Source organism: Microtus ochrogaster, chromosome 2 (assembly GCF_000317375.1).
Source record: "Microtus ochrogaster isolate Prairie Vole_2 chromosome 2, MicOch1.0, whole genome shotgun sequence".
Taxonomy (NCBI): Eukaryota; Metazoa; Chordata; class Mammalia; order Rodentia; family Cricetidae; genus Microtus; species Microtus ochrogaster.
Window position 1 is genome coordinate 60279005 of NC_022010.1, and position 25522 is coordinate 60304526.

At 39.6% G+C, this 25522-nt stretch overlaps 1 protein-coding gene across 1 annotated transcript in view; it reads left to right on the forward strand.

Moving 5' to 3' along the window:
• Positions 1-635: 635 nt before the first annotated feature.
• Ift57 (intraflagellar transport 57) overlaps positions 636-25522 on the forward strand; it is a 59196-nt gene continuing 34309 nt past the window's right edge. The window contains exons 1-5 of the mRNA XM_005345047.3: positions 636-975; positions 3254-3416; positions 4193-4311; positions 7211-7301; positions 13139-13207. Of these exons, the coding sequence (XP_005345104.1) occupies positions 764-975; positions 3254-3416; positions 4193-4311; positions 7211-7301; positions 13139-13207 (654 nt within the window). The 5' untranslated portion in view covers positions 636-763. The remainder of the gene's footprint in view (positions 976-3253; positions 3417-4192; positions 4312-7210; positions 7302-13138; positions 13208-25522) is intronic.

A 25522-nucleotide genomic window follows, 5' to 3' on the forward strand; every position in this document is an offset into this window, starting at 1 on the left:
GCTTGAAGCAGATGAATAAGCAGGGTGTGAGGGTGGTACAAATCCTTCCCCAAAACCCACTCTTCCCACTTCAACCTCCACGTGCCCTCCCCCGCTACCCCCTTCCAATTAACCACTTTCGTAACATTGAACATAGAGTCATAGTATGACCTCAAGTTTTATTTAGCTATTAAATCTAGCACTACCTAATAAACTATTAAGTTAAGAAGTAGACAAAAGAAGTCTTGTGGTTGGAATTTCTGAGATGCCTTGAAACTAAGGACAGCGAGTTTCACAACTAGGAAAACTGAGGATCAGTGGGCGGGTAGCCTTCACTACTGTGTTCCGCTTCGTGTCAGTCCTTGAACCCAGGTGACCAGATATCCACTCTCATTAATCAGCCCTGAGCAAAGCACCAGATCTTGCGCTTCCTCTAGGCTGCACTGAGCTTGCAGAGCTGAACAGCCGCCGCTGATCCTGTGCCTTTAAAGAGCGAGGGAGAGTCGCCAAAGAGGCGGAAGAACGGTAGCCACCGCCCTCTGGGCGGGGCCACCTCTTATGGGGGCGGGCATAGAGCGACGTCATGTAGGAATTCAGTCTTGGTTGGCGAGAATTCAGAAAGGGAGGCTGGGCGTGAAGGAGGCGGGGTCTGGTTGCCCTGGTGACCGTCGGCCCTGCGGTCGCCAGGTAACGGTGGCGGCTGTGCGTGGTACGAGGTCCTGGCGGCAGAGGCCGCGAAGATCCTGGCCCGAGCCCACGCCGGGCGCTGTGGGTCTGAGCTGCGATGGCTGCCGCGGCAGCGGTGATCCCGCCGTCGGGCTTGGAGGATGGGGTGTCTCGGGCTCGCGGGGAAGGCGCAGGGGAGGCGGTGGTGGAGCGCGGGCCCGGTGCGGCCTACCACATGTTCGTGGTGATGGAGGACCTGGTGGAGAAGCTGAAGCTACTCCGCTACGAGGAAGAGCTCCTCCGAAAGAGCAATCTGAAGCCCCCGTCCAGGTACGTGCCTTGTCCCCCGGTGTCCGGTGCTGCCCGGGCCCAGGGGACGCTCCTCCGTGAGGTGAAGATCCTGGGCTAGGATCCGCACTTTCTCTACCTTCCTTGCTCAGGAAAGGAACTTCTGCAAGGAGCGAGGTGAAGTTTCCAGACTTGGTCATTTTGTGGAGAAAGTAAACAAGTTTTGTAATGGCCTGGGGAAGACAGCCTGCCCATTCTTTAAAACATATACGCACTATAAACCAAACACAAATCTCGTTTTAAAGGTAATAAAATACCCACAGTAGAAAGGATAGAAAAACTAATCTCTAGAGACGAATGCCCTTATCATTGAGATCTCTCTCCAGTTTTTGTTTTCTTTTGCTAGACTTTGTAAACTAACAACTGTGGGTACTTAGGATTTTGCTGAGGAGCACTTTTTATGTAGTAAACTTGAGGACTAATTACTGCGGTTCAAAAGACTTAATGCTTTTGCAGCAGCAATACTCTTAGAAACTGGAAAGTGGAGAAGGCAATTGAAATATAAAGTGTTGGAATGGTCCGCGTTATAGAACCTGAAGTCCCGTGCTTGCTGTGGTAGAAAAAGTTGGGAATATCCGAAAGGCAGTGCCGTTAGTTGCCCAGAGTGAGAGGCAGCACCTTCTCATGTAATCATGATAGCTTAGTGCTAACTGTGATTCATTGCTGTTCCTATAACGTTTGGATTTGCTCTATCCTGTAAGAAGCAAATACAAAGAATTATCTAGAGTACTTTCTTTTACTGTCTACAGGTAGGCTCAAATAAATTACTCAGTCAGTTTTCAGATCTTGCTCTCTTTCCAGACACTCAGTGTTGAAAGATACTTAGACTGTCCATGGTGCTGAGTTAGTCTGTAAAAGGAGAAAAGTTAAGAGAAGAAAGTGCATCTTGATCCTGATCCCTGATAGAAGTTTTAGGATTGGATTGTTATTTAAAACGAATTGATCATAGTAATATAGATGGCTAACATTTTCGGTGTTGATAAAACTGTGTTAATGTTTTCCAAATGCATTTGTCAAACAAAAGGATTTTGGCCTTACGTTACTATTAATACTTTGCTGTACTGAACCTCAAGTTGTGAGTGAGGTACTTTGTACCATGGATTTGTGTGTGCGTATTCCAGCCAGTGGTTGACGGTGTCACAACCGGCACGTCAGTATCACGTGGGACTGGAGAAAGACAATTCCCCAGCACTTGTCCAGGTGTCCCTTTTCACAAGGTCTGGAGACAAACATCCCTCTGGGTGGTTCTGATGTGCCCACACTCTTGGGAGCCAGCATCACAGACCCACAATACCTGTCAGTGTGTCCATCCCTCTGTCTGTGAGGCATGCCCATTGATAAGGAAAACACAGTTGTTAGTGGACAGATTTTTTTTGTAAGCCTATTCCTGAAAAGACTTCGTGACCCTTTCAAATTTCCTAGCTTCCTATTTTCTTTTAGAACATTAATAATTTCTTGATGGAAAAAGTTTAGAAAAATAGAAGTATAGACCACTGATTTTTTTTCCATTGGTTATAATGGCTGTATATATGTATCAGTTTAATAGTGATAGCTGCACAAAGACAGCAAAGCAGATCCCTGATTCAACTTTCTTGACCTTTTATATCCTCTTCTATCCTCTATGGGTCTGTATAAATCATATCCTCACTGGAGCATGTTCAGTACAATAAGGGATATAACAAAGTTCAACAGTTGTGATGCTGGGGGACATGGCAAAGGTGCTTCATCCTTGCTGCACCCCTGGAACATCTAAGTTGGGAACTTTTGAAATGTACCTGTTATGTTCTGTATCCGAAGTTTTGATTATCCATGAATGGGGCAAGACCTGACTCTCACCATAGCAGTGCTTAGAATCCAGTTTGAGTCTGCAACAAAGATGAAAACAACTGTCTGACATAGCTGATAGGTCACAAACAGCATAAACACAGTACGTTGTTAGTGGCTCTTAAATTCCAATATCCTCACAATCCAAAATTGTCATTTTTTAGGGGAACTCACTTATAATCAATCACTTAAGTTGAGTTTGACAAAAGCTTGATGTATTTATTCTCCAAAATATATTACCTTCTATGCCCTGGTTGGAAATATTTTGTATATTTTAGTGATTGCCCCTGATACTGATTTGAAACTCGGGGAGTTCAAGAGTGTTGATGAAGGCTGCTTGAGATGCAAATTTAACAGCTTTGGACTTGACTGTATTACTTATTCCTAGTTGCTTTGCTTTTTCTCACCCTTCCCCCCCTCTGTTGCTTTGAAACAGACACTACTTTGCTCTGCCTACCAACCCAGGTGAGCAGTTCTACATGTTTTGCACTCTTGCTGCGTGGCTGATCAACAAAACAGGGCGCCCCTTTGAGCAGCCTCAGGAATACGACGATCCCAATGCAACTATCTCTAACATACTCTCTGAGCTTCGCGCATTTGTAAGTATTCTGAAGCTGTGGATTTCGATATTAGCATCAGTGATAGATGTTAGCCTTTTAGATGACTCTTCTGGAATAGCATACAGACAGATAATAGTTGACTGATATATGGTGCTTTTTTTAATTTAAAGTAAGACCTTCCCAGTATGGTTGATATTACATATAACATGAATTTCACTTCTAAAAATGTTACTCTAGACTCTCTTTAGCCGAGAGTAATAATATTTGTCTTATTTATTTATTTATTTATTTATATATTTATTTATTTATTTTTGGCTCTCAAAAGTGAACAGTTATTTGATTGGTTAGTTCTTCCCCTCAAAGGGAAATTAAGAATTGCTAAGCCAAACCCTGCACTTTGAAACGATCTTGAACTTATTAGGTGTCCTTAGTTGTATTTTCATTTTTGACTTTTTCTGGGGGAAGGCAATGAGACATTTTGGTACAGGTTGCTAATTTTTAATAAATGAGTCACTGAGTCATTGTTTAAAAAATATATTTTGACATATGAGTAGTTTTACTGCTTTTTTATTATTAATTTGTATTTCTGCTATATGTAACTGCATTTTAATTTGGTACTTTGAACAATAAAATACCTGATTTTTCATTTGTGTAACTGTATCAATGGATTGAAGAGTCTTAAGAAATGAATGTCAAAGAAGAAAAGCAACTACCTTTTTCTGAAATCATTGGAAAAGTGGGAAATTATACATGTGCTCAATGATTCTTTGCTGACACAACCTTGACATCTAACAAATAATATCTTTATTTTTCAGGGGAGGACTGCAGATTTTCCTCCTTCAAAATTAAAGGCTGGTTATGGAGAACATGTATGCTATGTTCTTGACTGTTTAGCTGAGGAAGCATTAAAATATATTGGTTTCACTTGGAAAAGGTAACTATTACCTGACAGGAAGATATGCTATGTAATTACCATTTTTCTGAAGTGCAGAGCTGTTTGATTGAGCCGACAAGAGCTGACTGTTCTGAACTGACAGTGGTTCCGATTGTTAAGTCTAGACGAACATCAGGATGTCTTCCAAATCTATTCTGAAGGAATGCTGACCATCCCAGGGCCTCTTCCCTGTTTGTAATTATTGACGGTTTAACTATAACTGCGTGCATCCTTGTCGATTTGGAAAACTTTCTCAAATTCTCTTTGTACCTGTGTTTGTTTATACCCAAGACCATTGTGTGTGTCGATTTAACTAAAAGCCTCGTATTTAAATGGAAAAGGAAGTTTATATAGTACCAAGTGTGCGATTTTCTTTTCTCTTTGCTTAGTGACAAGAATAACATTAAAGAGGCCAGTTGACATCCTCTTGGACAGTGTCCATAGCTTTTCTCTGACCTGAAAGTACACTGTTTATATTTTGTGCTATTAATATAATTTATTTACCAGTGTAGATTTTGTTGTTACAGATCTTGCCAATCATTCATCATATGTATTCTGTGGTAATTAGCACAGCATACAAAATATACTTAGTTTTCCATATATATTCAGTAAGTATTGATGAATGAATAAAATCAGAAACTATTGGTTTATATAGGGTATGATTAAAACATACAGTTCATATTTTGAAAGTTTGGATCGTTGATAGGTTAGAATGTGAAAGACATGGTGCAAATAAAATATGACTTAGTATTGGATTTATACTTGAACAAAATTCTGTATATAGAGAGGTATATATTACTCCATGTTAATATATTAATACATATGCAATTGCATTTAGGTGAAAATCTACTTCCTTTTAGGAAGTATTTTTAAAAAGTTACAAAGGTGTGTGTGTGTGTGCAGGGAAGATTATGCAGACTGAACAACTTGTATTTATGTATTTAGGAATATTTATACACACATACACACACATACACAACAACAATAAAAGAAAAAGAAACCATGTATTTGAAAGAGAACAAAGGAGTAGGTATATGGGAGATTTTAGAGGTAAGAATGGGAGGGGAAATGACGTAATTAATTTCAAAAATTTTAAAAAAATTCCTTGATTTATGATACCATTGGATTGAAGTATATTTAATAACTGATATCCATTTACTTTAAATCTAAAATGTTCTAGTTTCCTTTTCATCAACCCAAACATGTCCATTCAGTACATTGTAAAGAATGACTCTGCAACGGCTAATACTGTTGGTTAGGTGTCAAAACAAGATAAATTACATATGTACTGCCCTAGATTCTCAGTTACTAACTCCATAGCCCAGTATATCATTATTGCATTTCAAACTATTACTGTCTCAGCCACTATTCAATTTGTACTTCCTTTGTCTCTAGTAAAATCTTTGTCTCAGCCTAAGAGTTACCACTTGGATAATTTGTAAGAATTATATATGCATGGAAGAAGAAAGGAGAAAGTTAAAAAGTAATAAAAATTGGAAACTATATCACCTCTGTAATACATAAACTACACAGAACATTCTTATGAATGATTATTTTATACAAATGTGGAACTATTCTTAGAAGAACATTTTTTGAGATAATTATCTAATGCTAACTAATGAAAAATTGGGACGTTTATTGTACAAGATTGATTTGTTTAATAATACCTTCCTTGCTTCCTGTTCCATGTTAATTTTTATATTGTCTTAATAGGTTTGAAATACAGATTCTTAAAATTAGTTGACAAAATAAATGTGAATGCATCTGGGTGTTTTTAATGTGGAAATAAGGGAGAAATGGTTGTCCAATATTTAATGTTGGGAACACTAACTGGATTTTAGAAATAAGAATTAATCTTATTACCTATATAAAAATAAACTGCAGATTTCAGAGATGTGAATTGAAAAACAGAGCTGTAGGCAGACTGAGAGATCAGAGGGCTGTCAGAAGGTGTGGATCGAGAGATCGCTGTAAATGTATAATGTAAAGTCTAGGGTCTGGACAGGACAACACTGTCAAATCTATCCAGTAGTAATTATAACAGTCTTGACTCTTCAGGATTCTAAGTAATGAAACTAGGCAACATCATAGATTAGGTGAACATTGATTTTCTTAATTTAGGGAAGACAAAGAGTGTAAATGTGTGTCTCAGAAAAAAATGAATAATCAATTAGAATTATAAAGTTGTTGTTCCATCAGTCTCATGCTAAAGTAATTCAGTTATAAAACGCAATGATTTTTTTCATTTGTTTTATTGGCACAGATTATTTTACACATATTGGTGAACATATTGAAACAGAGATGCCATCCCTCACTATTCTTGGGTGTATAAATTAAGGTAGCATTTTCGAAGCCAATTTTGTCAGTACTCATCAAAACAATAACATGTACAAAGTTGTTGATGTAGCCATTCCACATGGACAAATCTATTTTAAAGATCTGGCTAGTAATAAATCTACAAATAGGATTTTTGCAATATCATTTAACAAACAATAGAAACAATCCGAAAGTTTTAGTCATAGACTGATAGTTAAATTGTAGTACTGCTGTTCATTGGAACATAATGCATATTATATTACGTATTATATATAATCTATATGTACATATTATATAGTGTGCATTGTATGTGTATATATGATAGCTAATAGCACATATATGTATGTTTTGTATATGATAGCAGTATAATCAGAATCAACTTATTTTTGTCAGTGTGCTTTTTATGTTTAGAGATAGGTATCTTTGCTTTTTTTAACACTGAAAATTTCAGAAAGAAACAAAACATTGAGTGGCCATTAGTGGAGGGAACAGAGCCTCATATGGAAGCGTCTTTCCCAGTCCTCATTAGACTTGTATTTTTACTGAACTATTTTTAAACATTCACTGTATCTTGGTATTTCAGGCCATCATACCCAGTGGAAGAATTAGAAGAAGAAACTGTCCCAGAAGATGATGCAGAATTAACATTAAGTAAAGTGGATGAAGAATTTGTGGTAAGTGTGGAGCTGAGCTGCCTCCAGCCTTGCCCATGGTGCCCTTTCCCTCTCATTCCCTACTCCATTTTTCTGGAATGCATTTAGTTGTTCTACGTCCAGTGCCATTATCAATCCTTTAGGCCTTTGCTTAAGTTCATGTTCATGGTCTTGAGTCAGTTCTAGAAGAGTTTCTAAATCTGTTTATATATGTATATATATACACGTGTATGCATATACGTGTATATAAATCACTAGTTATATGAACAGTGTTTTATTAACAACTGAGCGTGACCTTGAGAAACCGTAACTAACAAAGAATCTAGAGCAGAAAGCTAACAGTTCATCTTGTGCTGAATGTGGTGGTGTACACCAGATTTTAGGTCGCAGAGATTAGAGAGTCCCCAGTTAAAAGCCTGTGTGTACTGCACAACAAGTTTTGGGACTTAGGCCACATAGCAAGATGATATCATAACAAAACACATCATCTTCAGAATGCCCTAAGGATTTATAATTAGTGTATTCTGCTTCCTACAGTTACTATTTGTTTTTAAGGAATTCCTTTATTTTTATCAATTAGGGTGAATACTGCCACTGAAATTTTGTTAAAATGCTTTTAAGTGACCAGTATTATTTAAGTTGTTTGGCTCCATCTACTTATTTTCCATGTTTAATTTCCTATCCATGGTATGAAGCTAAATAATCAGTTCTCTACAGCAGTTGTTGTAGTAAGACAATAGAAACCGAAAAGCATTTCTCAAAGTGATCCTTTCATAGAACTGGACGTGGGTTGAGCTGAATGTTTTAGAAGATATCCATGTAATCTGAACTGGACACATGGTGGGGGAAAGAGTTTATGTAGTATTTTGCTGTCACAAACCAATTCAAGATTTCATTTTTTTAATTAGAAGATAATCCACTCTATATTTTAACTTAAATAAACTAGTATAAGCTATAAAGTTGCTAGTTGTTAGATTATCTAAATAGTAAAAGTTAACAAATAGTCATAGAGTTAAATAGAGTTATATACAAATAGAATATTATGTAGATGGTATGTCTTAATTACAGACATTACTGATATGAGAATGACAATTTGTACTTCATTTTACAAAATTTGCTGGCATCATGACTGTAATTATGTAAAATATGTAAAAATACCAGTATATTAATGTTTGTTATAAATGGATAGAATAATTATGGATGATTCTGTTTAATATTTCTTTGTACTTTCAAGCTTTTTAATGTATATTTTATTAGAAGTATTAAGACTACTTTTAACCATATTAAGATACATAACTCTACATGACTGTGCTGCTTTTTTAGTTCCCAAGGTTGAATCTCACTGTAGCCAGGCTGGCCTAGAACACTCACCATGTAGTCCAGGCTGGCCTCTGCTTCTCAAGCTAGACCACTATAAAAACTAGTCAGTTTAAAACAAATATTTTTTAATATGATAAAATTTGAAAATCAAGGCAAAAGAAAGCACATCCATCAATTCTGGCTGTAGCTATGGAACTCCTGGTGTGTGTTTAACACAGTCAGTAGCTGTGTTAAAGTGTGTTCTGAAGCTTGAAGGCAGGAAGGAACCAGGTGTGACCCAGCAGCTATCAGAAAAGCAGAGCTTCTAGGATCACGTGGGGATGCTTCAGGTGAACTGGAAAGAGAATTTAGGCATTTAAAGAAGTTTAAACTATTGTTCAATAGGCTTTCCACTCAGGATCAGAATTAAAGTCCTTATATATTCTCAATTTTTCCCCATTTACTTGGGTATGTCCATGGTCTTTTTAATAACTAATAGAGTATCAATCTATACCTGCTTCTAATATGCCAACATTTAACTTCAAGGCTGTCATTCAAAAGTACTAGTTTCACTTTGCTCGCCCTAATGGCCCCAGATTGCCATTAGGGATTTGGTGTGTGTCAAGGTTTTAGTATTTGACTGCAGACTCTCTCAGGGATACTGTTGTGTAACTTCTCAAAATTTTAGCTAATTTTTTCTATGAATTTTTTTAAAGGTCAAAGTGGAATTATTGTGTTTATGAAATTAGGGAAATAAACTAGACAAGATCCTCTTTATACTATCCTCCCAAGCCAGGCGGTAAAGACCTCCCAGTATAAGACCAAACCACAGGCCTTCCTCAGAGGAACTTCCTCTGGAGCTTCTCGTTTGCTTTCTGTCCAGTCTCTGGATGTGTTCCTTTCTTTTCTTCCTCCTCCTCCTCCTCCTCCTCCTCCTCCTCCTCCTCCTCCTCCTCTTCCTCCTCCTCCTCACATCACTCTGCGATTCCCTCTCTTCCTTCTCCTGTCATCTCCTGTCACTGTTGCTAAGGAAAACTGGCCTTGTGCCTGCAGAGCCCTGTAAGGGACCCACTGATGCTGTTGGCAGAGTTTTGGGTGGCTCAAGGATAGCACAGATAACTTCTGACACTTCTGCTCTTGTCATCTGGAAAGTAGAGACCTGCAGCTGGAAAGCGCCAAATCAAAATCAGCCACCCTGCTAATTAGTCCTTCAAAGTAATGATGACATGGAGTCTCACTTTGTATGAGCATACCTTTCAGAACAAGCAGGAAGGGAATTAAGGTGCAAAGTTAAGCAAGGAAATGGTAGGAAATTTGCTTTCTGAATTCCTGAGATAAATCATGGAGAATCCTAACTTATTTTAAAAAGTATTTTCTTCTGAGCCCATTTATGTTTGAATTCCTTTGGAATGTTCTCTTCATAATATTTAGTAAATTAGTTTATTTTCTGGTTAGTCTAGATTCTCTAAGAAACAGGAACAGTAGGATTCATGCACACACACACACGCACACACACGCTTGCGCGTGCACACACACACACGCGTGCGCGCGCGCACACACACACACACACACACACACACACACACACACACAGCTTTAGAGAAAGAAAAAAGTTCCCCTGGAGAGCTGGTAATTGGATTGGAACCAAAGCCTCGCTCCCTCATACCATATGAGTGTTCTCCCCTGACCTGAGCTGGAGCACCTTTTTGAGATCTGTTCTTTGTATTTTACCCAGGGTTAAGTGGACCTTGCTCACACTATAAAGTCTAGAAGGGCCTTAAACTTTGGATATTCCCACCTCAGCTTCCTGATTAACTAGAAGTGCAGTTATGCACTGCAAGCTTGGCTGGGAGAAAGTGTTTATGTGGAACTGAGTAACTCAGCTATGGGGTCTGAGAAGTCCCAAGGCCTGCTCTTGACAAGTTAGATCCAGGATAACTGATGGCCTAGTTCCAGTGTGAATGTGAAGACCCCAGGGAGAGTGATGCCTCAGGTTTCCATCTGGATCTTACACCCCAGACAGAAGACCGATGCCCTGATTTAAAGCAAGGGGAGCATAAAGCCTGTTGGTGGCTTTTCCTCTTCAGACTTTTCAGGCTGGAGACACACCTACCTTGGAAAAAGACAGCCCCTTCGCTCAACTCCATTGTTTCAAACATTTATTTCACCTAGAAGTATCCTCAAAGACGCTTTCTGAATAATATTTAATAAATTATCTTAGCATCAATGCCTAATCAAGTTGACACATAGAATTAGCTACTAGATTTCCATCCCTTGTCAATTTGCAGCCCTTTAAATCTCATTTTATCTCCAAATAAAGGCAGTAGCAGGAGCATAATTCTGCTTAACTATACCACACACTTAAAGTATCTTATAGTTTATGAGAAAGGATAAGACAGAAATATATTTGCAAATAAATGCTGAAGAAATATGCATGACAGTGCGGTCCTTATTCCTACACGTAGTTACGTAGCGACTTCTTAGAACCGCCTTCATTCACCGCCAGTTCTCTACCCCTCTACCCTCAGCACTGCAGCTGACTGTGGTCGTTTACCCAGTAGTGATCCAAACCTTCATTCCTAAAGGGTCTGGGACATCAGAAGTCTTGTCTGGATTAGGTCATTATAGTTTTCCAGTGGCCATAATTACTGGGCATGGCAGTGCTAAATGATAAACTGAAGGCTTGCCTGTGGTCCAGACACCCACCCCTCTGTCTTACCTCTGTTGTAACGGCAACATATTTCCCTTTGGCAGCCAGCACAGTAGTTCTTCCCATGGCTATTGATTCAGAAGTGTGGGGAGCCCTAAGCAGCCAAATAGTGTTCTTAGCATGCAGTTCAGTAGCATCATCATTCTATCTCCTAGTGGAGTTAAGACCTGTAGGCTAGCAGAATCATAAAGTCACAGGAACCAGAGCAAAGATTTTCCTAGTGGCTAATTAGAAGTGATGGTGCTGCCAACATTTGCACTCCTTAATTCTTGAGCCGTCTGCTGGGTGATGGCGCATGCTAGTGTTAGTGTTCAATGGAGTATACATGTCTGCTCGTGTCCTATGTGAACAGTACTGATGAGGTCATGGTAAAGTATGGTGACCTTGTTTCTCCTAAGAGCACTGAGTCATTGGCATTTCAATGAATTACTCTTGTTAAGTAGTAGAAACACAAAATACACCTAGGTCACTTTTCAGAAGTATAAGTATTTACTTGTCTTGATATATAAACAAGTCAGTTTTGTCTGCACATCTTTGCCCCCATTATTCCCCACCTCAAAAAAAACAAATGTCAAGGCAGTGTATCAAGTGTGTCCATACTGTCTTGTGAGTTACTGGATTCTTTTCAGTTCTCCAAGGCTTAGGGCATAGTTCTCAAGTCTTACTTTAGTGGGACAGATCTAGGAAAGAACCTTAGGACTTTCATTCCAGCAAGTTCTCTGGCAATACCAAAGTTCCTGTTTTCAGAATCACATTTTGAGAACCACTGGCTCTCCTTTCTCAAGTCTGAAGACAAGAGCTCTTTGAACCCTCCCACTGCAGCTCTGAACACTCCTACCTGTAGAAATGTTTGCCAGCCCACACTCACTTTTGGCCTAGTTTGCTTGTATTTTTGTTTATAAGATCAGATGACTCAAAGATCGTTTTGGTTTTTTTTTTTTTTTGGCATTACTGTGATGCCCAGTGTCCATAAGATTGAAATATTCTTGTTAGATTACTTTTCCCTACTATGCCACTTGTCGTCACAATGAATGACATTTGAAGAGAAGGAGATGCTTATGTTTTCTATGCTAATAGAACCCCCCTGCTTATTTTCTTATATAGAGCATATTGTATCTCAAAGGGTCATTTCTTAACCACACCCCCACAACCAGCTGCTTTCAGGTGAGGCCAGCTTGGGATCCCTCTGGATGTGAGGACCATACACCAAGCATCACTATTATCCATTACCTTCACAAGCCTGAGCAGCCAGGATGCTCTTCACACAGTGAAAAGTGTATCTTCAATGCTGGAGAGATGGCTCCGTGCTTACAACTTGCTGTTCCTCCCAAAGACCCAACACCCAGCCTTCCCCTCTCTCCCGTGAGCCCCAGCACACATGTAGCACACACAGGCACAGACAGAGACACAAGCAGGTAAATCAAATATTCAAGCCAATCTATATGTAGTTAGTCCTTGAGACAAATGAAACTACCTGTGCCTTTCAGCCTTCATTTTTTTCATTAAGTCTTGTTGCTCCAGTAAAATTCTTCCACTGTTTCATATATCTCACTTCGACCTATTTTTCTCTTGTTTTTATGTTTATTCATGAATTGTAGCAATTACTCTTCCCCTCCCTCTTTCTTCCCTTCTTTCTTCACTGTCTGCAGAAACAGGTTCTTTTAAATGACACCATCAAAACTTCAAAGAAATTATGGGCTGTTAATAATTTTGTGCCCTACTTTATGAATATTTATTAGGCTTTTAAATATGCTTTACTGAGTCAGTCATATTAAGCTTAACTTAGAATATTTGTATTTACAAATATATATTTAACTTTTTATGAATTTAAAATTTTTATTTTTCAAAGGAAGAGGAGACAGATAATGAAGAAAACTTTATTGATCTCAACGTTTTAAAGGCCCAGACCTGTCGCTTGGTAAGTGTCATTGGCTAAACAAGGAATCGGCAAGCAATAAACAATATGTATTCTGCTGAAAATGTGAGAAGTCATTTGCCAGACATTATTTTGTGTACTTCTTGCAAAGTAATTATAAAAATTCTTTTCCTATATATATAATGCTATGCATAGGAAAATTATATAATACAGGCATATATGTATATATACATGTACACAATTATATGTATACAATTATAGCAAGCATAAAAAGTCCAGAAAGGTGAGTAAGGCTGCTTCCTGCTTGTGGAAACCAACACAGTGCTTGTAGGGCAAACTGAAAATGTATTTGCTGGATGGCATTTTTATTATGAAAAGCTGTAAATTTTTCTCTCTCAATATATTATCCATTGAGATAGACCAGGAGTGGATGGTTTTTGTTTGTAGAAAAACACTTAAATTGTATTTCCATGAAGTAAAATAAATTCTATTATGTGGTCAAGCATTGCTTTAAGACAGATTTTCCCTCTGTTTTGAATACAAAATTAATACATTTGATGAGAGTATACATACTGCCAATGAGCTATTTTAAATGTACATGTGGCATTTTTGCATTTTATACACATATTACATTTCAATAAAGTATGTACCTATGTACCCTCAAAAACGTATGTGTACAATATATTCTTACTTGCCCTCTATTTTCATGTCTGAGTACTCAAAGCAAGTTTGGATCTAGTTCTAGTTTTATATGAAAACTTCCTCAAGCTACCACAAGATGTTTTGTTATTAATCACTATTTCCTGAATTAGTATTGCTGATTTTCAGTAGTTATCACCAGTGTGTGTGTGTGTGTGTGTGTGTGTGTGTGTGTTTTAGTGTGTATGAGCATGAGTGTATATAACCATATGTGTGTGTGCATGCCTGTGTGTGTGCACATATGTTTGTGTCCCAGCTTGAAATGGAATGGAATGTTGTGGCTCTCTTGACAAGAGCTTAGTACTTTACTAGGATTCTAACCTTGGATAAATTTCCAAACTTGTTGGAAAATGTTAGTTAGCCCATTCACACAACTTCTGTGATGAAAATGGTTATAAACAGAGCATAAGAATGGCATCTATCATATAGTAAATGTTTATCACATGCTAGCTAAGAGCCAACCTTTCCCATGTTCTCATATGTCTGATTTATAAGTTCCTTCATGACAGGGATAATTGTCCCTTTTATATTTCTCAAGCCATAAAGCACAAAGTGCTGAATAAATAAATATATGTTCAATAAAGGAAAACATTTTAAATTTATTTTTATTTTTTAAGTAAAATATAATTATGTTATTTATCTCCACTTAACTTCCCCTCCTCAAACTCCTCCCATGCCTCTCCTCCTTAGCTACCTAAAAATCCCTGGTCTCCTCTTTTGTTGGTTGCTATTGTTACACACACACACACACACACACACACACACACACATACACACACACTTACGCATGAGCATAAATACAACCTTCTGAGTCATTGTTACTTGTATGTAAAGTATTACAGGGATGACCACTTAGTTCTGAATAACCAATTAGGGGTCTCCATCATGGGGGAAAGCTTCTCCTGCTCTCAGCATCCCTGAGATTAGTTCCTGTAGCTCTTTGTCTGGGGTGGAGGCTGTGAGATTCCCTTTCTGCCTTAGCAGATCTGTTGGTGTTGACCTTGTTTGGGTCTTGTTTAGGTAGCTTTATCATTGAAGTGTCATGGATGGAGTTTCCCTGTCACTTCTAGGAAACATAATCTCACTACAGATTTCTTGGTCCTCTGGCACTTCCAGAAGAGGTGCCTCCTCTTCGGCAGTGCTCCCTCAGTCCTAGGTGCAGGAGTTATGCTGTAGATGTATCCACAGGGGCTGATGCTCTGTGGCCAGCTGTTCTCTACATTTTGATTGGTTTTGGTTTTCTGTAATGGTCTAGAGAGAAAGTAGGTTTAGTTAAGGAGATGCCATATAAATGCCAAAGGAGACAGATGCCGGAACCTTACCAGTAGGTCACAGCCTTGTGGTGATACATAGATTAATAGAATGGGTTAATTTAATATGTAAGAGTTAGCTAGAAATACACCTAAGCTATTGGCCGAACAGTGTAGTAATTAATATTGTTACTGTGTGGTTATTTGGGTCTGGGCAGCCAGTAGACGAACGAGCAGTCTTCATCTACAATGGTTTCTGTTGTAAAGAACTTCTTTAGTGAGGGTTGGGAACTACATTTACATGTGGATATAAGGATAAAAACTTAAAAAGCAGTTAGGATTTATGCTTGTTTAGTGACATAGCAGTAGTAGCTTCTCCTCTAATTTTGATGACTTTCTGGCCCCAGGTAATTTGCTAGGCTTCCAGGACCAGGAATCCTATTAGAGAGCTGTTGGTTACTGCCAAGGTATGAGTACCACTATTGCAGTTTTAGGGAAACTTTGCCGTGTTGGTCACTGTTGTGTTTCATAGGCTTCATATCTGGTTTCTTCCCTCCTTGGCAGTATAGCAAACATTCTTAATGTTATAGTTAGTCCCTCCTCCCTTTCTGTCTGTTTTGACATCCCTCCCTCTCCCTAATTAAAGCCCCCATTTTCCAATTTCCCTATGAATGAATGTATTTTTATTGATTTGTTAAGATTATATAAAGTAATGTTAACATTAATGTTCAAATAAACTTATTTATATCTTACATTTCAGATTCCTTTTTAGTATTCAAATCATTTTAATACTGTCTACTCTTTTGATGTATTTGTGTAGTATAGACATTAACATTTATAACTTCAAGGTATTCAAATTTTTAAAAGTTAATAAATTATATTACGAAGTTTAAAATATTTCTTCAAAATCCAAGTCTTTTCCCCCTTCCACCATATAGGTTTGACAGAGTTTGAATATGATATGATTCCTACTTGGAGAAAGTACAATATGATGCTCGTATTCATTTGATGTATTTGCTGTAGATGATGAGGACACTGTCTTCTAAAATAAGGAAAACAAAGTAGAGATGGATGCACAGTTATTCTTAGAAACTCATTTGTGTTATTGATGTCTGTTGGGGTAAATAGTCTGTGAAGATGGAATTCCCTTTGAGCAAAAAATGTGAGTGTTGAGAAGTACAAAAGTAGCTTCATTTGCCTCTACCACTAATTTAATTTGTCACTGAAATCAAGCTATATGAAGAAGTGTTTTCTTCCTATATGTGTGTTTATAAATTATTTAAATATCAGCTCATTTGGCAAAGATTACATAATATATATCCTTTGGAATTAGAACTGTGACATTTTCTTGGGGGGAAAAAGTCTGAACACCAGGTGTTTGTGGATGGTCAACCATGAAGTACTAATGAGACAGAAAAACCCTTTCATAGTTTGAAAAACCTGGCAGGCTTATCATATTGCCCACTAAAGCCATCTGCCTGGGACAGCTGTGACTAACTCCAGCTTCTAATGGCATAGACTGTTCTTTCCCCAAGACAGAATTGCTGTGTAGGTTAGTAATATAGATTTAAGATCTTATGTTTAATATAGCAGGTGGGCTCGCAGCACAGCAGAAATACCCTTTCAGTAAGGTTGCTAGTCTACCAAGGAAACCAATGCACTGAGCATGTATGTGACTGCAAACCTGGGAAGGTGTTGGCTAAAGCAAGCCGTCCTTTCCTGGGGCTTTAAAACAGTGGACGCTTCCAGCATTGTTCTCTGACCTCTCGCCTTGCCCCTCCCCCCCTCAGAGATCCAGTATTCTACCAGTATTCTATTATACTAATTACTGGCCTGTTATTGTCTGTCTCATCTTGAGAATGCACACTCCTCTACAGCAGGAGCTCATTACTGCCCTTTAAAAAACCTGTGCCTGCTGTGTGGAAGCTGCTCAATAATCAATAATACTGAGTGAACACGTGCTGAGTATATAATATATATAGAATGTTTTAGGCAAGGTGTAATTTAGACTTCATAGAGAAAAGATCTTCAATAGTAGTTGTTTCTTCTGTGTACCACGTATGAAATACAAGGAGAATATATACATACACACACACACACACACACACACACACACACACATACATATACCAAAACCCTGAAAGTGTGCTAAGTAACACAACTCCAGGATTTAGAAAAAATGTCTTTTTTTTCCTGAGTTTTGGTAAAGATGGAGCAAGAAGAAAGGCCAATGAAAATGGCACATCAGACGGGTCATGTTCTCAAGAAGCAGTCAAGGAAGACAGAGGTTAGAGGCAAGGTGCTCGTGTCATTGGAATGATGGAATGAAGGGCAGAGGGCAGAAAAGGGCAGAGAAAGGAGTCTGGTTGTGACACAGTGCAGACAACCTGGGGAGGGGCGCTGGAACAAGCTCCTGCCTGGCTCAGTCCCTGGAGGCAGGCTGCCCTAGAAGGTGAGACAGCCTGGGGAGGCCATTTGCTGTTCACACTCCCTGCAGCTTGGTAGGCAGGTCCTTCCCTGAGAGTGGACCTGGTGACTGTCTCTTTAATGTCTTAGTATATTGAAGCCTGCACCTACCAACTTGAAGACTATGGCATATGGAATTAGTGTTCTCAGCTGACTTTACTTGCAAAGAAATGCCTAAGCAATCACAGCACAGCAGATAGCTCAAGCTCTGGAGAACACAAGGCCCTTCCTCTGGTGGTCAATGCTGAAGGCTATGAAGATGGTTTGTTAGGGGGAGGCGTGCTGCTCAGAGCATTCATTAGATCTAAGACAATGTCTTTACAACCATTCTTATTGTTTGAGTTCCCATGCGACTTCCTTATCCCTGATTATGAGTTTGCCAAGCATCTCTTTGGCAAGCAGCCACAATTAATGAGAGATGCATGATTCCCCAAAGTTTCATCTAGATTTTGAGATAGCCTTTCTTAGAAGAACCTTATGAATTGATATTTGGCTTTGAGGCTGGACCACAAATTTCCACATTCTCCAATTTCAGAGTGTTCTTGAAACTGGCGTCTAGCTAAGCTCCCCCAGAAGGAGGTCGCCAGTGCTGAGCTGAAGTCCTGGGGGCCAGGCAGGACCCGTTGAAGGTCGTGTGTGCAGTAGCATGTTCACAGATAAAAGCGGGCTTCGGGAGGGCAGGTTGTGGTGGCAAAGTGTCAGTGAGCTTTGCGGGCATTCTGTTTCCACCTTTGTCAGTTGGGAAAGCTACCAGCACATCCACGGTGGCCTTGCTGGCGCTCACATCTGTGCTGAAGCCTACAGAATCACAGCCACCCTGTTCTGTCTGCAGAATGCAGGCGTGTCACTTTCCCGCCCCTGTGGAAAAGAACTGCAGGGGCTGTGCGTGCTCTGCCGAATTCTATTTTTAAATGCCCATCACTTCATTTCAAAACATTTTTTCAAACATGCCATAGATACTATTCTTCCTTGAGATGCTAAATTTGAGGTTTTAGAAACCCAGTCCTGAGTTATGCAGCATAGACGAAGTCTTTCAAAAGCCTTAAACACAATTGGCTTTTAATTACTTAGAAAAAGAAAAAAAAGAAAGAAAAAACTCATTGTAAAAAGGATGAGAGACTATTTAGCTTAAAAAGGAAAAACTAAAGGGAAGTTTAAAAAAAAAAAAAAAAACGCCTGAGAATGCGAGCTTCACTGTAATGTTAGGCTGCCATCCAGGCAGGTCTGCTGTGCTGTAATCAAAGCAGGGACAGGGACAGGTTTGCCTGGTGAATGCCTTAAATAACTTGAATGCTATTTTACTTCACCTTATTTACTTCACCTGTTCTTTCTCAGCCAAAAGTTCTTTCTGAGTAGCAGGGGGGAGCTCTGCTGTAAAACACTAGTGGTGTGGCGTGTGCAGGAGACAGGCAGGAGGGGGGGGCGGGGGGTGCTGCTTTACTATACAACTTGCCTTCTAGTCTACCATGGAGTCAGATCCTGGCTTGAAGGAGCCATTTCCGTCCTTTCCTAAACCATTGATGTGAATGGTAGGGCTGTCTGTGTTCCTGAGAGAAGTCTGTGGTTGGTAATTTGCCAGAGAAAGGATTAAAATGCCTCACATTTGACTGGGATGGGACTTGATGGCTAAGTAAATGCTTTTATTTCTCTAGCAGCTAACCTGTACCACCCGTCAGTTTTACATCCACGGCAGAATAGGGAATGTGGGCTAGAGAAGAAAGCTCAGCCTCCCTCGGCTCCAAGAAGGCTCAAACGGCAGTTCTTGCTGGGTGTCAAAGACAGTGCGCTTGATCTTTCGTTGGCTTCTGAATCCCACTTGAATAGACATCCTTATTTCCACCTTGGTCCTTGCAGACTTAGCAAGAATAGGGAACAAGGACTTTTCAAGGTCCTTGCTCAGCTCCAAGTCCCAGCCTTAAAGGTAGATGCTATGACCAAAATAGCCTTTGATGGAAGTCCTGACGGTATGTTGCTAGCCACATGACCCTAAGCAAGTTAATTAACCTCTCCTTGATGCTGTTTCCTTATCTATAATGTGGGGACACAATTTCTCCCAGGCTGCTTTTGAGATTAATATAACCTAACTTGTGGACAGACGGCACCTGGCGTGGGGCTGGCACAGACCACTTGTGTTTGCTGTATTTCTTAGTTTGTAAAAATGTTCACCTTTCCTCAAGGCTGGAACTGGTTACCACATTTGTGTGCGCAGTTAGAAAACGAAAAAGGTATTACTCCCTTGATACAAACAGCTCTCTAGATTGCTGTCGTCTTTAGTAAGATTCCTGCATAGGGGACAGGCTATCAATAAGCTTGCATCTCAGTGTAAATTAGGAAACGCTGGTAATATCATAGCTTTACTTTCATAATCTGTCACATGGATTATTACTGGAGGCCCCTAGACTGCATTTTCTGTCATAGAGTCTCTCCTACAGAAATGATACAGGAGAATTTATTGAAAAATAATGTGTTTGTTTTTCAGGTATCATTTGTAAACTGTTCTTATATAAGCGAAAGCATTATGTTTCCTGGATCACCACTAGGAGTAAATATTTACTGTATAACTGAGTATTTTAGATGAATGTGGGTTCAGTCCTCTGTGCACTGCCGCCAGCCCGTCCCGTCTTCATGACTCACTTCTGAAAACAGTGGTGTATTGAATTGCTGACTGATCTATTTCCACCCCAGACACGTATGTAGTCACCATGACATGCGGATGCTACCTTTGAAGTGTGTCTCATTTTCATCCTCTTAGCTGTATGTCAAGGCCGTGTTCTCTCCCACCTGTCTGACCCCTAAGTCAGGTTTTAATGGTCTTCCACACTCAGTTCCACCGCTGCCCTCTTCCGAAATATTGTCACCCTGCTTAAACATTTGAACACCAGTGCATTACTTTTATAAGATTATTCCACCTTACTAACTTTTGAGGCTTTTTTCTGCCTGTGAGTTTATGTCCATAGATTGTGAAACAATAAGATTTTGACCAGGCTTCAATTTGCAGTTTAGTAACTAACTGTTGATGTACCTAACCTTGTTCTTTCATTCACAAACCTTTATGGGTTAAGTCCGTTCCCTCCTTGTCTTTCCAAGTGTTAGTTGTATAAGTAACACTCTTTCTCTATTCTCTATTTCTCTCTTTTTGTGTACATGTGTATGTTATGTTGTGTGGGTGTGTGCTGTGTATGTGTATATGTGTGGGTTTGTATGGGGTAGGTGAGTGAGTGAGTGGTGCATATGTGTGTGTGTGCATGTTGTGTGTGTCTGAGTGGGTGGGTGAGTGGTGTGTGTGTATATGTGATTGTGTGTGTGTGTGCATGTGTGTGAGTGGGAGGGATGAGTGGTGTGTTTGTGCATGTGTATGTGTGTGGAGTCTGTGTGTGCATGTTGTGAGTGTGAGTCTGAGTGAGTGGGTAAGTGGTATGGGTGTGTATATGTGTGTGGGGGGTGAGTGGTGCATGTGTGTGTGTGTGTGTGTGTGTATGTGTGTGTGTGTTTACCTTTAACTGTGGAGGATAACCTAGGCTGTTATTCTATAGAAACTATCCATCTTGGGTTTTGAGATAACATCTGTTGTTGTTTACTCAGGAGTAAGCTGGGTGGGCTGGCCAGTGAGGCCCAGGGATTCATCTGTGCCGCCCTAGGAGGCACAGGTCCAGCCCAGGCCCCTATGCCTGACTTTTGTTATCTGGCTTCTAGGGGTTAAACTTGGGCTCTGTGCTTTCGAGGCAAGCACTTTACAGACTGAACCACATCCCACCCTTCCAAGTCACCCTTCTGTTTTTGTAGTTTATTTAAAAGTCCTTATCTCTTCTGATAAGTTCAGCTCCTGATAAGTTCAGCTCAGATTCTCCCTCCCAAGTGACACTTCTCCTTAGCACTCCCTCTCAGTCAGCCCTGTGGCCCAAAAACCCACATCACGTAGATCTTTCTGAAACAGAACTAGGAGATTCTGCAGGAAGGTTCTCGTTTTACTCATTGTTCCCAGACTAGCACAGTATGTAGCAATAGTAGACACCAAGTAAATATTTATCTGCTATGTGAATGAAGTCATCAGACCTTCCTTGTAATTCTGCCTCTTCTCTGGCCCAAAGAACAAAATTCATATACTGTGACCTAGATTTTCAGTGCTCTTCTCTCTAAGCCCCTTGCCACTGTTCTCATTGTTATTTTTTTACAGGCTGTGTTCATTCCTATTTCAGCATTCTGGCTTAAGCTATTTCCACAATTGTAAACACCTGACTTTCTCTCTCCTCTGCTGTCTAGATCTTCCTAAGGATAAATTTAAATCTCACTATTGCCATAAAACATACTTCCTCCTTTCTCAGTTAAACCCGGAGTTTCTCAGTTAGAACCTGTCCTATCTATATTCCATCTTATTTCTAAAGTTAGTTAAACTTATATTTGTAACTGCTTATATTTTACTCCTGCCCCCAACAGGCACCTTCATACACACACACACACACACGGGTATGGAGAGGATACTAATGTAGTCACACACATTTGAAAGCTGAGGAGGGAATTGCCTTACCTTGAATAAAAAGAAATTGTGTGTGTATTAGGGGTGAGGGAGAGACAAGGTTATGTACATGATCAGTTGCCAAATTTGCAATTTGAAGCCTGACCAAAACTTTATTGTTGCCACAATCTATGTACATGGATGTATAGGCAGAAAGATGCTTCAGTTTTTATTATTTAAAAAGCGAATGTTTCCTGTAAATTAGAGCACAAAATAGTACTGTAGGGAAAATGCAAAAATCTCTCCACATCTCAGCACTAGACACAAACATTCTACCCTGTATTCTCTTGTTGCCCTCAGCTTATGTAAGATCCTGCTATTTCAGAATCTCCTGAAGGGTGTATATAATTGTTTGTGTATTTTTATGTAAGTTAGGTTGATTATGACTGGCATAGAGGGTGGGTATGGCTGGCATAGAAATAGAACAATAGACTGGTTTAGGATTCATGAAATAATCCAAATATGTGGCAAAATCAATATATGAAATGATGTCGTTCGGTGACAAAAGTTGAACTTTTTGGTTAAGGGGTGGTGGCATATCAAGCTGTTAATGTGGAGAAAAAGCTAGATTCTTCCCTCATTTATTATGTCCATGTAAACTCATGTGGATCAACAGGTGGAAAAAAAGAACAAAAGCAATAAATAGAAACATGAATGACAGTGTTAAATGGGTACAGTTATACATGATAATACATGATATGAAAAACAAAGCATAAAATAAAGAAATTTGCATGTATAAAATCTCATATTTTATAATAAGGAACAGTGGGAGGGGTTGGCAGAAAATTAAAACACAAGTGGTAAGAGATGAGATTTGAGGTCACCATTGTGTCGTGTACAATGTACCATGGTGACTCTCAAGATGGTGTTGTTTCCTGCACAGAGTCTCAGGACTATTTCACTTCTTTTTTATTTTGGACAAAGAGTCATATAGACCAGGCTGGCCTGGAACTTGCTCTGTAGCACAGACTGTTTGGGTTGCCAGCCTGAGTACTGAGATTGCAGTCGTGTTACCACACCTGGCTGGGACTATTTAATCTTGGCAGTAAATGCCATTTGAAGTTTATCTTAGAAGGTGTATGAATTGAACTCTTCAGATGAATTTAAGTTTCTCCATAAGATTGTTATATGTTTATAAGTATGTGTACATGTTACATAACCTTTTTTATTTGGAGAATACACACATGTACATATGCAGTCTCTTTAGGTGTATATGCTGTCATGTGTTAACTGTCTTGTCTTACTAATATGACCTGGGAGAGAGAGATGACTTTCTGGCACACGCTCTGTGCAGACTATTAACATTTCACGTTTGATCTCTGAACTGGCTTTGATCTTGTCCCCACTATTTGATCCCAAGGTTACTTTATGGGATGGTTTGGACTATTATCTTCATTTCTTCCTTTCACAACGAGGATCACCTCCGTTTCATCCATCCCCCTTTTACCCAAAACCTAATTCACTCCCATTAGCTGACCTCAAATGCTTTGTAAGAAGCTGTAAACCCCTTGCAGGCAGGAATTAAAGCCTTTTATCTTCCCAAACCGCGTACAGTACCTGGATTCTGGCCTCAGATCTTCTAAGAATTTAACAGATGAATTATTGGTGAAGCTAATTATGGAAGGAAAGCTGCTGGATAGCCTTGTCTCCCGAGTGTCTAGTTGTCCCTTCCACAGCAGTAACTGAAAAATGCAGTTTCCTGAGAGCCAAGCATGACCTCAGTCAATACTGCTCCAGAGAAGGACCCAAGATTTTGATCATATCAAAGAAGCAGTCTTGTCTTTTATTAATAGCCACACATAAATTACCATGTGTTAAATGAGAAGAAGCGGTTTTCTCCAAGTGTTCTAATCAACCGAGGCACAGGATAGAATTTTACCTGACTTACTGTTAGTTAATGTGTGCAGTTCACAGATGTTAAGAGATGTTGAATGGGGAATAAGGTTATGAAGAAGCAAATGTGCAAGCAGAAGCTGAGTGAGTTCGTGCTACTCTCCAAGCCTGGGCTGCTCTCGTTCTTGAGCTACCTTCTCTTCTCAGCAACTGGGCTGTTTCTCAGTATATCAAATATGGCCAGAGTGAGGAAAAAGGCTGAGTTCCTATATTAAATTATCTTTAGACATTGGCAGTTAGCAAATTAGTGCAGAAGAGAACTAAATAAGCCAGGAATAGTGAGCACAACTTTTTAAGAGGGCCAATTTTTTTGAAGAGTAAGGTTGGATATTTATTTACTGGATTATAGCAGGGGAAGGGAGAAAGGGAGAAGAGCAGAGAGACAGAGAGACAGAGACAGAGACAAAGAGAGGAAAGACAGGAGCTGCCTATTCGAGAGGGAGACAGAAAAGGAAGAGCTAAAAGGGCCAATGTTAAAGTTCATGTTTTAGCATGTACTGGGGTATCCTAAAGCAGCATTTAGTCTTCATCCTACAAGTAAGAGCACTGTATGAGAATAAAAGTGAGTATATTCACAGACAGTATATTCACAGATGGAGATGATATGCCCCTAACTAAAGAAAGTTCAGCCAGTGGTCCTTTCTTCCCAGCTTTGGCAATTCTAGAAGTCACCCCTTGAAAGGCAGACAAGGAGAAGTGGCAGGAATGAGGGGATGAGGTTGGATAGCACCAGCTCTGGCTTTAATCTACCATATGTGGCTTCACTTAATCTAAATAATAGCTCCATAATTCATTTTTTTATATCAGTGACCACAACATCTACATTCTATTAAGAACCAGTCTAACTTGCTACTGAGATGTGTCCTCTTTGGTTCGGTCTGGTTTTGTGGGACTGCAATGTGGGGCCCTTAACCCTGGCAGGAGCTGCCTGTGTCGCCCACCCACCCAAGCTTCATATAGTTAAGGATTATATATTACGTTACTCAGTGCACACAGCCTCACTTCCACCAACCCTGCTACTCTAGCCTGTTTGGTGCAAGTGAACTAGTCAGAATTTGGGATTGTGTGAGCCAGGGCAAGTAACCAGATGTGCTAGTGAGTGTGTACCATGCTGCTCTCCCCAGAGCATGCCTGTTGTGAGTGCCAGTGCAAATCAAATGAGAGAGAACCTTTCCCTGCCATGACCATGCTCCCATAGACTCCTCATGTGCCTGCCTTGTGAACAATGCAGCCCTCTCCAGTTTCCAGCTATGGCACTCAGTGTTCCTGTGCCACCCTGTGTTTAGTTATAGACCATACAGTAGTCTCTTAAGTGCTCAAAACAAGGGTTCCAGTGTTTAAATGGGCACTGTGATACCTGAAGTCCAATCTTGAGTTACTTTCACTTTGATGCCCACGTTTTACTGTGACAAATACTTATAGTTTAAAAAAAGTACTCTATTGTTTAAAAATCACGTACTTTGAGGCCTTCTAAATAGAATAAACCTGAATAAATGAAGAATATACATATTAAAGTATGTATGCACACATTAGTTA